Consider the following 18,206-nt stretch of genomic DNA (forward strand, 5'->3'; position numbering starts at 1 on the left):
TTTTTTTTTCCTCATGAGAAATACCAGAAAACACAAGGTCTGAAAGCACAGCCCCGCTTGGTTCTTGCTGGCATAAAACTCCTCCCTGGATCACATGTAAGAAGGGGGGAAAGGTTCAGGATCTACTATGTGCCATCGCATCATGACAGTGATTATTTTATTTAATCTGGACGAGCTGAGCAACCTCTGAATGGACATTGGCACTTGCTGCAGATAGACTGGTAAGGCACTCAATTATTTTATTTATTTTTGTGTGGTTTTAAGGGAGCTGTTACGCTGTTTGTGAGATATTTACTGAGGGAACTTGACTGCGCTGCTTTGACTCTGTGGATATACTAGGAAATCACCAAACAATGGCTTGATGTATTTTGTCTGATAAACACAGACACTGCTGGAGTTAGAGGGTTGATTACTCAGCCTCTCCTCACTCTGCTGATTGCAAAGAATCCAATACCATTAATCATACACATGGGAAATGACTCCAGATTTCATGGTAGTATCCCATGTCTTGCCACTGCTGTGGCTGCATGACTGAATAATTCCTGAATGCACTCATATGCCCTAAAATTATGCCAGCAATCATGATTTTTAGAATATAAAAATAAGATAAATGGTATTCTTCAGGATTGTTTTTGCCTGTGGGGGTTCTCATCCATCTCTTGCATAACCAAATCTGATTTTCCATGCAGCTTTTATTGGTCTGCCAAGTGTAACCGAATCATTGCAGTGTCCTGAGTGGCGTCATACAGTGTTGAGCTGTCTACCCATAGCCCTTCAAGTCAATAAAAGGAGTTCTGTCTGCCAAACAGGCTCTGTTTTTTCAGTCAGCAAAGTCAGAGAAAACTCTGGAGAGGCATTTGACTGCTCATGTGGAAGCCAGCTCCAGTCATGTGCTAGTCCCTCTCAGATCAGTGCCTAATCTGCGGGGGAGTTATGACGTCTTGCTATGCCTGTGTGATGCTCCTGCACCCTCAGACTGAAAACTGCAGCTTAGGTGAAAGAATTTCACCTTCTTTGGACGACTGGTAATCCAGCCTGTCGACTGCCCACAGGCCAAAGACTCCCAGAACATCAAAAGCCCCAGTTTTACTTCATATCTGTTGGCTCTACATAATTTGATTAATGGCATATGTTTTTTGGAGATTTGCACCACTAAAGTAAAATATCAACTGTGAAGGATGGACCAGTCATCCAGGCCATGTAAGAGCTGTACTCTGTTGTACTCAGTTCAACTCTTCTTGGATAAATATGATGTGGATGAATGAGAATCTACACAGACAACAAAAAAAATGGAAGCAAATTGATGAAACTCAACTTTAATATAATAAATGAACTCAGTGTATGAAGAGTTGAGTTGAGGGAAGCTGGATTTGGGGGTAGATCCTGATGACATTTCAGCTTTCATCCAAGAGGATTCTTCAGGCCCCCTCTGAGAAGTATTTACTTAGCTTAATCTGCTTGCAAGCTTTCCCTAAACTCTTCCGGTTTGGTACATGATACATCAAACCATCAAAGCATTATAATGTGAGTTTGACTCTGTGGCAGGTTGAGCACTCAGCTGCACAATGGCTGACTGGGACTATGACTATCTGATCAAGCTGCTGGCCCTTGGGGACTCTGGGGTGGGAAAGACCACCTTCCTCTACAGGTACACCGACAACAAGTTCAACCGCAAGTTCACAACCACAGTGGGCATTGACTTCAGGGAAAAGAGAGTGGTGAGTGATGCCTCGTATGTTCTTGTGGTCACAGAAAAGGCACTTAAATGTCTTCTCATCTGTTCAGTTCAGAGGTGGGGAAGCTTCTGCTTTTTGGGTGAATTATCATGGTTTGCGGTTTGGTTCAGATGTACACAGGGACAGGTGCTGATGGGACAAGTGAGAAGAACTTCAGAGTCCACCTTCAGCTCTGGGACACAGCAGGACAAGAGAGGTAAGACAGGTGTCTAGGAGTTGAAAATTTCTTACTTTGGTGACTCCCAGTGGTAAAGTAGTTCAAAGTAGCTCAAAACTGTACTTAAGTATAGTACTTGAGTAAATGTACTTAGTTTCCTTGAATGTCTGTGCAAAATATCATGTCAACCTGTCCATCAGTTATTTCAGTCTGGACCAAATGGTGGACTGACTGACCCCCGCATGGTTACAGGTCTGCACATGGGAGCTTCATGCTCAATAATAAAAGTTTTTCATCTGTGATCAGGTTCCGCAGCCTCACCACAGCTTTCTTCAGAGATGCCATGGGCTTCCTGCTGATGTTCGACTTGACCAGTCAGCAAAGTTTCCTCAACGTCAGGAACTGGATGAGTATGTGTCATCTCAGCAGCCTGCTCTGCTTCAGATCAATACTCTCTTAGATCAATGTTTTCTCTCCTGTTGCCACAAAGCGAGAGATGCAAAGTCGCCTTTGTCAGTGATGACCTTGACTAAGGGAATTTCTGAACCGAGTTTCAAGTTTACTCATGCATGTCTGTTTGCTTTACATGGGTCGAAGTGACTTCCTCTGTGTTGGTTCAGGTCAGCTACAGGCCAACGCTTACTGTGACAGCCCGGATATTGTGTTGGTGGGCACCAAGGCTGACCTCCGAGACTTAAGGGATGTTCACGCCAGGCAGGCCAGAGATCTGGCAGACAGATACGGGTGAGGCTGCACATATGCACTATTGTTTGTTAGTTACAGCATGTGTTAAAGGCTGTGTGTGAGACTGTGTGAAGAGTAAGTGTAGTGGAGATGAATATCAGTTTTCCTCTTTATTTTTTAGGAGTTGCAGCTTTCTGTCTCTGCTCTTAGCCACTAACCCAGGTTTCTATGTAAATCAACTATAGCACTGACTGAACACAAAAAGATTCTACTGAAAAACATGAATCAGAAAAACATGTTCACCACAGGGTGGTGCTAGAGCTGCTCGAGCTGTTTTCATCCATGCTGTGCTGATCTTCCTGGAGCCCTTACTGAGGTCATAAAATAAATCTGAAGGGTGAAGAGACAAACAGAGGATTAAAATGAAACTATATATTTTTTAAAAAATGTATGTAAATATGTTTTTGGTTGAACTGCTCACTTATAGACATACAGCTGCAAAACCATCTCATCACAAGGTGTCAGCTAATGTTGCTGTTTCCTAAAAACAGTGGTCAAGTGTAATGAAGTTCTGTACTTAAGTGTGAATCTGAGTTACTTGTACTTTCTGCTGTTCAAAGGGAAATAGTCATTTTTACTCCAATTTATCCAACTACTTTAGTTACTTTATGAATTAAGATTTTTGCATACAAAACATGAACTGTGATTTATTGTTGTAAATTAAACAACCCAACAGTATATCCTTATAGCTGAAACTACTGAACCTACTTTTTCTGATAATCATCAAAAGTATTTTTTCATGCAAAAAAGCCAAACATTTCATGGCTCCAGCTTCGCAACAGTGAGGGTTTGATGCTTGAGGCTTTTCCTGTTGAATATCTTAATAATGTTAATGTATTTATAATAAGGTTTTTAATGAGGTTTGGACAAAGCAAAGATTTGTGAAGATTAATCCATAATGAAATTAATAATTACTTGCAGTGCTATACAAAATAATTAAAATCAGCCACACCTCAACCAGCTACAGCTGCAAAGTCCTGCTTTTACATTAATGCATGAGTAATAATAATCTAATGATATATAGTAGTATAGCAATCAAGTAACATTTTACTTAAAGGGTGTGCATACTTCCTCCACCACTGTCGAAAGGACTCCTCTCTCCGTTTTCCTCAGCATCCCCTACTTTGAGACGAGTGCAATGACGGGTGTTGACGTGGACCTGGCTGTGACCACCCTGCTGGACCTGGTGATGAAGAGGATGGAGCAGAGCACGTACGTAGGCGGCGGCTCTGAACCAAACGGCAGCCCCGTGGCCAGCCACGAAGTGGAGGAGGCTCCTGTCAGGAGGAGGTGTACCTGCTGATCTCAACCACCAGCAGCCACTCTTTTCACATTTGCCTCGAGTGACACTGCAGTTTGAGATGCTACTGATTCGCGGAGCTTGACTAAAGTGCCTGCTGGGTAACACAGAAGAACAGTTGAAAACCAACTGAAATATGATCCATACATACCCGTACCCCATGTCACTTAAAGCAGTATTGTTATAACAGCGTGAATCCTCTCTCAATATTTGCCACCAGTAATATTATTTATTCGGACCCTGCACATTGTTAAGTGAAACTCTTTAAAAACTGTTTATAGTAACTGAATATAAGTATTGTTGTAAAGACCTGAGATGTTTTAACAGGGTATCTGCAGGTCTTGAAAAGTCTTAAAAAGCTCTGAATTTAGTTTCTACAAAAAAGGACTTAGAAGGTTTTAGAAAGTCTTAAATATTTTCTCTTGCCTGCTGTAGACAGGTATGTTAGTTAGAAAATGTTTTGTATCCTACTTAAATAAACTTAAATGAATCAATTATTTTAATTTGTTTAATCCATCCTTTTCATGACATTTATCCAGGTCCAGGTCAGATTAATTAATTGAGTATATCATTATAATTATTGTTATATACTGCTGGGACGTAGGCTACAGAAAAAAATGTGATATAATAAATAATTCTAGGCCACATTATCCTTAGTGGTTTTCCATCATATTTTCGTTCTTTTACTGGCTTGATCATGAAAAAGGTATGAAATTGGAATCCATGTGGTATTAAAAAGTCTCAGATTTAACTTGATGAACTCTTCAGAAACCCTGTTTAAAGACTCAAAGTGGTTGGGATTCAGCAAAAAAAGAAATCTTCAAATGAGTCATATCAGAGAAAAATACTGTTTTTATTTGACACATTGAGGCATGGATGGAAGGAATATGCAGGCACATAACGTATATTTACCAATAAAAACATTTAAGACATGGTTGCATTTCTTATATGGATGATTGTTTTTATTATAACAACCAAGATAGCACAGTCCCTTACATGATTTATGACTTTTATACAACATGTACATAAGCAGCCAAGCTTTTTTATGCATTATGGAACAGAGTTGCCATGCAGATCGAACACAAGTACAAGAATGTTAAAGGGTTGTTGAAACGAGTCCTGTATAGTGCTGCATTTGGAATAAAGACAATTTATGTTAAGGTTATGTATTTCATGGTCTGGTCAATGCAATGCACAAAAAGCTATACTGTTATTCTGACTGTAATTACAATCCTCACAGACTTTGATAGCATCATTATTGTATACACACATTCTACACATTGATCTTGAAAATTAAGAGAAATTTTGTGGAGAAGGAAAACGTCCATCATTCATGTCAGCGCCAGTGGAAACAAATCAAACTACAAGAGGACATTCATGGAGTCACAAATAAATTCCACCGCATTACTTTGGCTGAAGCCAAAAAAAAGCAGAAGTTTAAAATAATGTGTGCCACAAAAAGTGAAATTCAACATCAAAAAAGGGATATTACATTTCTTCTACAGTAATACTTGGTGTTAGTTGTCATACACTTGTTATCACTTCTTCAAAATCCCAAAGCAATCTGTATCAAACCAGTAACATTGATCCATTGAACACATGGTCTTTGGTGTACCTACAACACATTCCTAATGACAGGACTAAATTATTCTTAAATGTACACATCTATGACATCAATTAAATGGCCTAAGATTCAGCTACTCAAAACTTTTTCATCAGATATGTGTTTTCATGGTCGTTGTGGTGACTGCACTGTGATTTAGAGACGAGACACAATAGTTAACTATCTGAAGTGGTCATCTTGCCAAAGGAAACAGACAAAAAAACGCTTTGTGTGCGACATGATGGCAAGCAGATGCCTGCCACGCTGAAATCCGAATGAGCACACACTTCATCTGGTAAGTGTGAACGGCTGCATTGGTCTGTGTGTTAAACCTCAGTCTAAGCCAGAATTTGCAACAAGGAGCACGTGTTGCAGAGTCATGAGACGGTCATGTGGCCAGCTTTCACTGTTTTGGGCCCGGTCGTCCTCAACCCCACATCTATCCACCAGTCTGCTTCAGTCTGGCGTGACGGGGTGGACTGTTTTTGAAAACCCAAAATTATCTACACTTATAAAAAAATAAAGCTTGTTCATTTTTAATTTGATCTGTAGAGGTTTGGTCCCATATGGAATATAGCAGTAGGTTTATTTTTTAGCCTTCAAATGTCTGTCATACAAAGACACTGGTGATATTCTTGAAGAACACACCATCAGTAATACAAACAATAGCAAAGAACTAAATTTTACCCTCAAAACAATCTTCAAAAAGGTTGTATAAAACTAGCCTAAAAGATTTGTTAGTGCCTCACATGCAATGTCATTTTAATGGATCATGCTTTTTTATACAAGATGCAGTAAGTCATTTAACATTCATTCATTTCTCTGTTGGAATTGATATGGTTACATGATGAATAAATAACTTTTCCCCCAGTCAACAAAAGTTCTACAATAAATAGTGTATTCCCTAATTCGGTATTTTAATTGTAATTGAAACAGTGGTAAGAGATCAGTTGTCGGTAGATTCTGGATAACTGAAGAATCTGTGTCCAAAATGTTGTATTTCCTGTTGTTTTTAGCCATACTAGCGCCACTGAGTCACAAGATGGTCTTAATTTGGTACCCTCTGGCCTTATTATTGGTAAGAACTGCAAAATTGCCACTCACACATTTGTCATTTGTCTTCTGGAGACAGTTGCAGCTGTTCGTAAGTTCAAACGTAGCTTGTGTTTACCAAGTGGAAATTTACGCAACAAAAAAACAAAAAAACAAAAACTGGTTTCATTGCACAAACTAGTTCTCAAGTAAATATTAGTTAAATATTGGCAGCCACTAAACTGCCAGGTGTAGCTGTTGCATAGCTAATGCAATAAACTGGCTGATGTTCAGACATCTGTCATTTTTGTTTTTATAATGTAAACTTGGGAAATTTTGAATTCTATTTCACAAAAATAAGACAAAATATCTCAAATTACAAAAGCAACATTGCATTAAATGTCAAAGTAACAGCAGTTGGGTTATCATAATCACATATTTGCCACTCACGTTAAACTGCATGAATACTATTAACAAACACAAACATATTTCACTGTGTATGCATCTATAAATAAAACAGTTATATCTAACTAGATTTACAATGGACCGAAAGTTGTTTACGCCCTTAAAACGTTTACATTTTTAAGTTATGTTGCTTACACTGTTGTATCAATGAAGTCTTTACTAGCTAAGATACTGGGTTTTAAAGAGAAAGACACTTATTCGCATTGTTGCGAGAGTTAAAGGAGAAGAATGATACCACTCTCATGTCTGTACGCACAAAATGAAGCCAGCAGGCGGCTAACTTAGCTTATTGCAAAGACAGGCTAGCCTGGCTCCTTCCTAAGGTAACAAATCCACCCACCGGCAGCTCCAAAGCTCTTAACTTAACATGTTATTTCTCCTTTGCTGAGTCGATTAGGCCACCATTTGTTGGACTGTAGCAGTGACTCTGTGAAGTCTTGTCCTCACCATGTTGTTGCAAACAGACACACCAGTTTCTAATCGTTAATTAGAATTTAGAAAGGACTTTACACACAAACTTTGGAATGGATTTACGAATGGCCAGTGCAACCCTAGCCCCAGTTTGTGACTCCTGCGTATTCCCATCACAGCACATCACTTCACAAAACTAAGCATCTGATTTTCAGAAAAATAAATACCCTGTGATCTTTGACAAACCCTGAGGGTCGTTTAACAAAACTTACCGCTGTTCTGAAGGTAATTGCAGACTCAAGAAATGTCTTGGCTCAATCTATGCAACAATGTGAGCCAAAGAATTTTACTATTACTATTGATATTAATTGAATTGAATTATTTTAAAACATTTTATAACGTGTTAATATTTCTCTTGGGTTGTAAAGGAGTAAGGAAATATGTCATTTCTGGCTTACTGGACAGGAAATAGCAGAGTAGCAACTGAGGAAACAGGTTAAAAATCTTTTTTTTTTTTTTTTAATTGTGCTGTGGACTAAATATTGTCACAACAGAGGTAAGTGTTGTTTTTCAAAGATTGCTGGGTTTCTTTCTTTCTTTCTTTCTTTCTTTCTTTCTTTCTTTCTTTCTTTCTTTATTTGAAAATCAAAGCTCTGTGACTTGAATGTATCCGCTAGAGTGGCTATAGACTTGCAGTATTGTAAAGATATTTCCAATGTCTTATTGTCTCAGAACCTAATGTAGGCCGATACCACTTTCTTTAAATCTGTATTGTAATGACAACATACTTTCTGTCCATGAATTTATGGCTTATTATTGGAATGTTGATCATTATTCCAAAAATCTGAAGAATCTCAACAAAATTGGAAGTGGACAGTCACACTGTCTACAGAGAATAAAAGACACACAAGTATACTATATATATATGTATAGAGTACAGTCTTGTAAACAAATACCATCTTCCAGAGCAGTGCAGATTGTCTGACACCTCATGGGGGGAAAAGGGCCTGGAAACAGGAACTGCACCTCTCTTGAGGCGTTGAATCTGATTACAAAAAAACACTGATCTAACTCCTTCCCTGAGATTAGGCAGTGATTTCAGTGTACAGAATCAGTATACTGTTGTAAAAGGCGATTAATCAATCAATACTTTATTAAACAGAACTGGAAGATTTGACTATTTCTGTTTCCACAGCTGAATTCCCTGTGGACTCCAGTTAAAATAGGCGTTTGTTCTGTTCGAGCTGTTTAGCCACAGCCAGCAGCCATGCAAAGGAGAGTAATGGAAGCAACTGAGCAGCATAAAAATCCTAACTGTACTGAACACAACAATATACCGAATGAGCCTGTGATTTACAAACCGAGTGAGCCTGACATCTTCATGTGAAATTACAGCATGATGTGAGTGCGTGTTTGGAAATTGAGGGTGCCACAAATTGCCTTAACACTTATCATGCATTGTGGGTCACAACAGAAGTTTGAACTGAGCTGATGAATCTGGCTCATGGCCTCTGGAGTCACCTTCTTAAACCCTCCATCACTCATTGTATGTCTAAGCAGTGCAGTGCGTCAGACTGAGTTTGGTCACGCCTTCCCTGTGCAGCTTGTAGAGCAGCTTGAACTCACTGGGCAGCTGATGGGTCTCCTGCCACTTGGTGGTAAATTTGGTCCCTTTCTTGTCGTAGTAGTGGTAAGGCAGGTCTTTGCCCGTGTTGGGGTCCCAGCCAAAGGGCCAGAAGCCGTAGAGATGGATCTCATCACACATGGCGTAGGCGAGCGTGTACATGAGGATTCCCGTGCTGAGACGTTTGGGAGAGAGGTTTTTAGTCTTCCAGTATCTGTGAGGGCAAAGAAAAGTTAGCTGGTCAAAAAAAGAAAACAGAAATTAAATCCAGACACCTTGATTTTTTCTAGGTGCAGAGTATTCTGATTAATCTTCATCTCCTTTTATTTAAACAGTAGTAATGAGCAACAGATTTTCTATAGTCTATTGTACCATAAAGTGATGTGAAATAATTTTTTGCTGTCGGGAGCACTGAGTATTGAAAAACGTTCAGTATAAAATGCTTGAGGAGATTTTTAGATTCAGTTAATCAGGTATTTTTCTTTTATTTAAATTGGTACACGTTTCTGACTTTATATTGTATTATATTATATTATATATAAGCAAATTTTTATTGCTGAGCTGCTAAAACATCCAAATTCCCCCCAAAATGCCAATGGCATGACCTCAGTGTCCTCAGTGATAGCCACAGCCTTGAAAATACTTTTCATCTTGATTCTTATTCTTACTTGTTGACATCGTGCATGATGTTTCCCGGCCACGCCAGTTCAACCTTCAGTTGGCCCTTGTGCTCCACAAAGAAGTCCACAAGGGTCCTGGTCACTGTGGCTGAGGTATGGAGGAAGAACGCAGGGATCCACAGGATGGCTCCCTCCAGCTTCTTCAGGTTGAGGAAGAAATTATTCCTGTCTTGAATGGTCAGCAGGTTATTGTAGTACCTCTCCAGGATGCTGGGGTTAAAGGTGGTCAGGTTGGTCTTCCTGCCCACGTCCTTGTGGTAGACCTCCGTGGGGGCAAAGTTGCAGCGAAAGACAAAGTCAGCCTGGTCGATTTCTGGGCCGCAGTGGCTGCCAGTCAGGATGCCGCTGTTCCCCACCACAGCACACATACTGTAGTGCTTGTTGAGAATAGGAGAGGTGTCAGGAAGCAGTGATTTGAAGTTGTTGCTGATGGAGAAGACGTACTTGTGGCTGGAGTAGTCAAAGTGCATCAGCTGGCCGACACGCACGCTGTTCTTTGTGAGGGAGAAGTTGTTGGGAATGTCGATGTAGCTGAAGATATCTTTCCTGAAAAAAAAGAAACACTTTAACACTGTAATAGCCAGTAAAACGAGATGCAGGTTTTTATTTATATTCTCATTTTTTGTGTCTCGTTTTACTTACTGTCATAGTCTGTAAATTATGTTATGTTTTTGTCTGGTGTCTATATTGTCTTGTGGGTTCCGGTTTTATTTTGAAGTCATTGCCCTTGTGTATCTTGTCTTGTTTTACTTCCTGTCTTTGTCTTTTTTCCCGCTTTTGTAATTGTTTTCCCCGCCCTAATTGTTTCCACCTGTTTCCCCTTACCTGTTGTGTATATATAGTCTGAAGTTTCCCCTTGTCCAGTGTCAGTTCATTTTTAGTCTCATTCCTTTGTCTCTTGTCTTGTTTCTTGTCCTGTGATCTAGAGTGTTTTCCCACGTCATCGTGTCCCAGGTCAGGTTTTGTATTGTATATTCATTTGTTACTTTGTTTCTTGTTAGGTTTTGTTCCTTGTTTAGTCGTTCTCCTCGTAAGAGTGATTTTGTGTTCACGTTTGGTAACCTTTGTTTTTGTGCCTTTTCCCCTTTATGGGTGGTCTTCGTTTGCTACTTCGTTAGAATTAAAATTATTATTTTTGACTACGTCTGAGGGGTCGTGCATTTGGGTCCTAGTCCTTGCCTCCCAAGTCGTGACGCCATCTAAACAAGCTCTATCTAATTTCAGCTGTGAAATTTTAACCAACTTCACAACTGACCACAGGCTCAATATACAAATGTGATGGAGCCACAAAATCTAAAACACAGACCTAGAAAACTTTAAACACGACACACTGGTGATGTGGAACTGCTGAAGAAGTCATAGGCTGGCAGGACACAGTGTCAGGCTAAAGGAGCATGCAGCAGAATCCATTAATGTTTAATGGCAGACCCTGTCTTCCTGTTGACTGTGAACTGAAGGCATTATTTATGAAGCCTTTAAATCAGAGGGTTTTTTTTCCTGTTGAATGGTAATTTAGTTTTATTGTATTATTTGATTATTTTATGGCTGCAACAATTTTCATAACACACTAATTTGCCAATTATTTTATAAATTAATTGATTATTTATTTTGTCTATAAAATGTCATTTACTTGTGAAAAATGCCCATTATAATTTCTTGGTTCCCAAACAACAAAACCAAAACCCAAAGATTTTCTTTTTAACACCATATATGACTTTATTTATTGCCTTTAGTTTTATTTGATAATCTATTTCTTCTGTCTTTCTACATCAGTTTTTATTTGCCTCTTGGCTTCATAATCCTCTGTAAAAGTCCAGAAAATTAAAGTGAAAGGTGAAAATTCCTGAGAAATAAAATAAACTGAATGAACTTCTCTCCTGTCTTCATAATCTAAGTGGTAAGACAATGCAGTGGATTTTTTAAAATACTAGAAACCCAGATTCATTACAGTAACAGTGCAGCAGTATCCAAGAAGGAAAACCTTTATAAAGTACAACATAAAATAGTTGAGAATTAAAATCTCTTACCTCTGCTGATAAAAAGCAGTCTTGTTGAACTTCCATTTGGACGGTTTTCCTTGGAGCTCTTCGTTTAGGGCGCTGGTTAAGGGGATGAAGGATGGGTCCAGGAAATTCATGGCAAACTGAGACCTGAAAACAACATTGCGTTTAAAGAAGAAATATCGTGCTTAGTTTTCAGTAAATGTACTTAATTATTTTCCATAACTGTTCATAAGAAGAATCCTCTTATTTGATATGCTGGAACCATGAAATGTTCGTAGTTCTTTGTAATTATCAAAAGAGTAGCCAATGATCTGTCGTTCAACTGAACATTTCAGCTGTAGGTGTTGGGTAGTTACATTTATTACAAAGCATAAAGGCAATAAGGTTAAAAAAAAAAAGAACAATATTCCCCTTTGAAGTATAAAGAAGCATAAAATGGAAATACTCAAGCACAAGTACCTCAGAGCTGCACTTGAGTATAGTACTTGAGTAAATGTACTCAGTTACTTTCCACCATTGTATTTTGAGCCACAAAACTTGGACGAAATGTTGATCACTATGTATAGATATTGTAGTGTCTGTCATGATGTGTATATAAGTTATAAATTATATTATAAATATATAATTTATTTAAAGTATATCTTTATACACAGCCTGTGCTCAGGCCATGCAGCTCCGGGGCTTCAGCAGCAGCACCTTGGACAGCTCATTGTTTGATTGACAGGAAGCATATGGCCCCAAACTGGAGGAAAGTAATGTGTTAAGCTCGTATATCACATCCAGGTTGAATCGCGCACACTAGGCCAGACTCCTCTTTATATTTACACCAGAATTGGGTCTGCATCTCATCAACTACCTACAATCTCTGCTGAAAATAATCACTCACCGAAATCCTGCATGAAACATAATCCTCGGGCCTCCCATGTAATATTTAGAGGAGGTGAAGAGGCTGTCTTTTCTGAGAGAGACATAGCTGATGAGCGACAGTATGAGCACAGCGACGCACAGAATAACCAAACCCAGGGCCTTGGCGATGCGGACCATCTTGGGAGCGTTTTCATTCCCTGTATATAGCTGCAGCGAGGCGTTGGCCTATGTTGTCATCGCCGGGACTGCACACTGCTGCTGCCTGCCTGCAAGACACAGACAAACTGGTGCCCCGCGGCTCATACAGTCGTGTAAAATGGACGGCTGGTGGTTGTCGGCTGCATGGTGAAGATGCCGCGGCTCGGTCCACTCTCATTCCTCCGCCTGCCCGGACCCGCTGACTGCTGCCGCCGATGCTGCCGCCGATGCTGCCGCCTCACACTCCGCCGCGACTCCCCTCCAGGCTGCCGGTTTAATCAAGGAGATGGAGCAGAAATGCGTGTCAACACATCCAACCAGCTAAAAGACAAGCCCCTCGTCCACCAACACCAGCACCAGCAGCAGCATCACCACCACCACCTCCGCCCCCCACCTCTCTCTGTCTCTCTCTCTCTCTCTCTCTCACACACACACACACACACAGTGAGCCAGGCTTCTCAGCAGCTCTCAGCATAATGGAAAACTTGTCCAGTAATAAATTGAATGGGACAGAAATAGAGAGATGGGAGAGGCTTTAAAACAGGAAATATCAGAGGAAAAAGACAATCAAATCCCCCAACCTGCGCCCTCTGATCCTTAATCTGAGCACTTAGGCGATGGCGGAAAGTACGTTTACTGCATCTACATGTGCTTCATTATAAAAGGGAACTGAATAAAGCGTCACTGGAATTATGCTTTGTTTGCAGAATTAAGGTGAATTAGTTCCCAACAGGTGCTCGCCCAGCCTGCGGCAAAGTAGAGGTAATATAATCCTTTAAAGGCACAATCCAAATATATACAAAAAAAAGGTAGCTGAGGTGTTTAAACTGAAAAAAAAAAAACGTCTGTCATACTATTTGCATGCATTAATGCATTATCATAATACAAAAATATAACATTCTAAAATGTGTCATTCTGCCTAACAAGTACCTTTACTTTTGGGATATTACATGCATTTAGATGCTAAATGTTTGGTATTTTTAAGTGAAAGTGAAAGTAAAAGAACTGAGTTTTTTTTCCTTTCCTGAATAGGGGTATCTTGGTAACAGCAGAACAAAACATACAAAAAAAAAAAACAAAAAAAAAAAATCAGGCTGCACTCAATGTGTAAACATACATTACCTGTGATGCCGGTTGCCTGATCCTGCTCCTCTTGGTCTGGGTTTCCTGTCATTCTGACAGTGTTCAGCTTTAATACGAGCGTGAAGACAGGTTTCTTAAATGACCACAGACAATCTCCCACTTCACCACTAGTGGAGATTTTAAAATTAAAAGAAAAAAAAAAAAAACAAGTGGTAGATAAAAACTACTTTATTTGGAAGGATTATTTCTGACCCTTCCAACATATTCCATATTATATCCAAATACAACACACATTATGTCATGTTCACAAATCATAACATTTTTTCTTCTTTTTTACATCTTATGTACATTTTTTTAAACTTTTTTTTTTACAGTAAGCTTATCTTGGTAAACACAAACATCCATTCATAATCACAAATTTCCGTGTATCCATGCATATACAGTCTGATATTTTAACACTACAATGTTGTATATGTCACATTAGAATTGTATAGGTATGTAAATAAACATACATTTGCAGAATACTGTATGCGTGTACGGCACTGAGTATAAAAAACTGTTGTAAAAAAAAGACTGAGGATGTGCTAGTGTGTGAGCTGGTATTCAACAGTAAGTGTACCTCATAACTGACATCCATCAAGTTCTTCCTTGTGCTTCACTATTTTTCCTGGAATGTGTCGAGCTTGGACACAAACAACTCCGAGATAAATGTTAGAAAAAGACATTCAGATGTATTGCCATCAAGCTGCCAAGATATTGCAATTTTCCATTTTGCATTGTTATGATATGTTTTTTTAACATTAAAGAAACCGACAATAAACTGAGTAAACACAGGCACTTAATGATTGAAACCTGTCACTTGGCACACGCATTACATATATGACAAGTGAAACACAGGTTTGCTCTGAAACATGGTGACCACCTTAAATCAGCTACAATTCAGGGGACAAACACACATCCAGCACTACTGCACAATGAGAACTCATCACTTTCTGCATTTGAGAAAGACGGAGGGGAAGAAGGCTCCTTCACCGTCACTTCCTGGCGAGCCGCATGGACTGTCTTCTCCACAGCTCATGTCCTCACAGGAGTCCTCACTACGAGAAAAGAGGAGGCCATTCATACACAATACTGTACAGAAAAGCAAAATCCGATTATTTTAAAGAGTTGTAAAATGAGAGAGTCATTTCAGGTTTTTGTTAATCTGATTATGTTTGAATCAAAGTTTAAGAGGGAGATTCTTGTGTGATCTAATGTGATCAGCTGATCATTACTCTGGACAAGGGTCATCACATTGGTCCCTGTTCAATCACAATAACACAATCTACTGGCGGTGCTACAGTGGCATTACAGTGTTTCACTCACAAACAGAGGGAACAGTCAAAACTTTCATTTGCTGGTGGTGATGTTTGTCAAGAACAACAGTGAAAGTCATCTTAAAATAAGATAACTTCATGTTTTCCCTTCTTTTTGGCTCATAAAAAAAGAGAAAGAATGTGGAAAGATAAAATGTTCTATAAAAGGCTGAAGTTTAACAAATCTGGGTATTTTGCTGACGAACCCTTGTTGCTCAATGTAAAAAAGCTGGAGAGATAGAATAAAATGGAAAAACTGGACTATTAACCTCTCACTCTCATCCCAGCTCCCCTCAGGAATAGTTGGCAGACCAGGGACACTGAAGTGATTGGCCTGAAGATTCTGTGCTGTTCTCCTGGACACAATCCAAACCAGCTTTTTGTTGTCTGGCTTGTTACATTCGCTCGAGCGGTACTCTGTCATGCACTTGGCCACAAGTTCCTTCCAGTGGAGCAGCTCACTGTCACTGATCTGTGAAGACAACAAACAGGAGGAGTAAAGAAAAAGAAGTTTAGAGTAATAGGAATAGAAACATAGAAAGTTTTGATTTATTACTTAACAAGAATATTAAAAATACAATAATGTAAAATTTATGGAAAATACATTTTACAGCAGACACTTAGAGGAACCTAGCAGAAGAATTTTAGAACTGCGAGGATAAGAAAATTTATTGGCTACAGTTAACAATAATCAGTTAATTGTTTCAGTCTTTTTAAAATCAAAACGGAATGGCAAAAACGGAACAAAACAAGATATTAGAAGACATTACCTTAGTGTCTAATAAACTGTGATAGCCAAATGTCTCTAAATGCAGACATACTGCAAACAATACTCATTAGTTGAGAAAATAACCAGCCTTAACACTCCACTGTACTAGCAACCCTGCTCTCTAAATACCTTTAGATGTCTTTTGAATTGCTGGACAATCTTCATCAAAGTGATGGACTGGAGGGTTTCAAACTCCTGAGCAATGAGTGACAGTGCCAGCACTGATGGCTGTGAAGGAGAAAAACAGCAGATCAGTAAGTCATTAAGTCCCTGGACTCAAAATGAATGCTGCTATGCTGAGAAATTGTCTCCTGAGAACAATTCTTACTTTTGCTTTAGAGAAAACAAGCCGGCATAAGCAGGCTTTTAGCTGGGCTTCCAGTCTCCCAATGCTTGGGATCTCCTCCCTTAAAATATAGAGGGGAATCCCAATGTGATCCGCCAGTACAAGCCTCATAAAGCAGAATCTGTTTGACTAACTCCTTGCTACCTGGAGCAATGCATCAGAAATATAAATAAAAAGTAAGCCAAAGAAAATGATTTTTTTTACCTTCCAGCGGACAGAGATTTGAAGGCCGAGTAGTAGAGGCGTAGAAAGGTTAAGGCTGTCACTGCTTCGAGCTCCACGCTGAGCTTCTCTGAGATGATCTTCTCCATACGACAGAGGTCTGACACAGTGAACTTGCTTTGGCTGATGCGAATGAGTTCATGGGTGGGTGAGACATTGCTCTTGTCCTCCATCATTTTGGCTGCAATGTGAAGACAGCAGACTCCAATACAGGGCAAGTGTTTGGGCTGCACCTGTCAAAATAACACAACAGTGATAAGTGTGAGTCAACATCTCATGATTCAGGGTCAAACAGGGTTGTTGTTGTTGTTGCATTGGTGATAGAAACGTGATATTAAACATGCAAAGTTGTAGACCTGGAGTTACAAAACAAAACAACATACAGATTCCTGTTGTAACTTGAAACAACATTTTACACTTGAATGCTTTGTTAAATTCCAACCTTCATAATGGCGAGGAATCTGTCAAGCAAATTGACAGCTTGGACAAAAGTCTGGGTGCTGTAGCCAAAGAAACTGGTCAGGCCCCACAGTTCCTCCACTCTGGTGTCTCTGCATTTTGCAGACACTCCACTGTGATTCTAAGAATGGATCAGTTTACATGTGAAACTCACATTAGTGGAAATAGCATCCATTTATTTTTTTTTAGCAAAACTGTATGTCTACACAGACAGCCAAAAATGTTGCCAAAAGTAGGTCAGTGGGTTACCTCTGTGGAAGCAGACTCCATCAGCTTCAGGCCAGTCTCTCTGGGAAGAAAGTTGTACTCTTTCGCACAACATGACTTCAGCTCTTTCAAGAGCAAGCTGTCAATGGCTTGAAGATCCCTCATCCTGCAAAAGAACATATTTGCATTGTTATCCCAAACAAAATCCACAACAATGGTTTCCCTACGTTATAGAGTGTGGAGAAGAGCACGTATACATATATATATATGGTCTCCTAAACCACACCTCCTGCGTGTCAGGTATCACTGGAAGGACAAACCTTCCCCCTCCCCCCGTAAACACACACACACACGCACACACATATACAAACATATACAAAAACAAACAGACACATGCCGTCAAACACCTATAAACTGACCAATGGGAACAACGTATAAAATATTCTGAATCAAATATAACTAAACACAGTTAAAATCTCAGCTAATATTGATATTAGTTTCAACTAAATGTAGCTGTCTACTGATCGTCAGGAACTAGGTCAACTAATCAATCATAGTAGGGAAACTGTTACACATTTCAGAACAAGTTTAACTAATAGACTTACACGGCTCAAACTATATTCGGCTTAAATGTGAAAAATAACATCAATAAATGCCACACAGATGGAGGCTTCACAACCAACAATAACGTCTATGTTAGCTACCTTAGCTAGGTTGCTAGCCTAAAATGAACAAACCGTCATCTTACCTTGCCCAGAAGCCGCCGATGTGCAGGATAATAACAGCGCTGCAGCTTAATCACACTTCTCAGTTCTTCATGTTTCCATTTTGACTCAGATGATGGGCGGCGAATGTGTAAAACAAGATCCTTAATCCCCGCTGAAAAGAGAGGGTCCGCCCTGAATAAACAAACAACCTCCGACCTGGTTGCAGACTACATTGACC

General features: G+C 39.5%; 3 protein-coding genes across 3 annotated transcripts; 1 reads left to right on the forward strand and 2 right to left on the reverse strand.

The window, feature by feature from the left end:
• Positions 1–31: 31 nt before the first annotated feature.
• On the forward strand, positions 32–5,077 carry LOC121185155 (ras-related protein Rab-27B-like). Its single transcript, XM_041043166.1, has 6 exons — positions 32–221; positions 1,546–1,718; positions 1,847–1,932; positions 2,200–2,303; positions 2,514–2,637; positions 3,751–5,077. The coding sequence occupies exons 2-6, from the start codon at positions 1,566–1,568 to the stop codon at positions 3,938–3,940; spliced, it is 657 nt and encodes a 218-aa protein (XP_040899100.1). The 5' UTR covers positions 32–221; positions 1,546–1,565; the 3' UTR covers positions 3,941–5,077.
• Positions 5,078–7,854: 2,777 nt separating this feature from the next.
• On the reverse strand, positions 7,855–13,151 carry LOC121185154 (sia-alpha-2,3-Gal-beta-1,4-GlcNAc-R:alpha 2,8-sialyltransferase-like). Its single transcript, XM_041043165.1, has 4 exons — positions 12,642–13,151; positions 11,780–11,902; positions 9,741–10,298; positions 7,855–9,286 (listed from the first exon to the last, which is right to left on the reverse strand). Exons 1-4 carry the CDS (start codon positions 12,797–12,799, stop codon positions 9,001–9,003), a joined length of 1,125 nt encoding a protein of 374 aa, XP_040899099.1. The 5' UTR covers positions 12,800–13,151; the 3' UTR covers positions 7,855–9,000.
• Positions 13,152–14,116: 965 nt separating this feature from the next.
• LOC121185259 (cyclin-G2-like) lies at positions 14,117–18,181 on the reverse strand. The gene is made up of 8 exons (XM_041043335.1): positions 18,010–18,181; positions 17,304–17,427; positions 17,038–17,175; positions 16,578–16,828; positions 16,356–16,434; positions 16,157–16,255; positions 15,528–15,730; positions 14,117–15,000 (listed from the first exon to the last, which is right to left on the reverse strand). The coding sequence occupies exons 2-8, from the start codon at positions 17,424–17,426 to the stop codon at positions 14,889–14,891; spliced, it is 1,005 nt and encodes a 334-aa protein (XP_040899269.1). The 5' UTR covers position 17,427; positions 18,010–18,181; the 3' UTR covers positions 14,117–14,888.
• Positions 18,182–18,206: the final 25 nt, after the last annotated feature.

The sequence above is a fragment of the Toxotes jaculatrix genome, chromosome 7 (genome assembly GCF_017976425.1).
Source record: "Toxotes jaculatrix isolate fToxJac2 chromosome 7, fToxJac2.pri, whole genome shotgun sequence".
Taxonomy (NCBI): Eukaryota; Metazoa; Chordata; class Actinopteri; family Toxotidae; genus Toxotes; species Toxotes jaculatrix.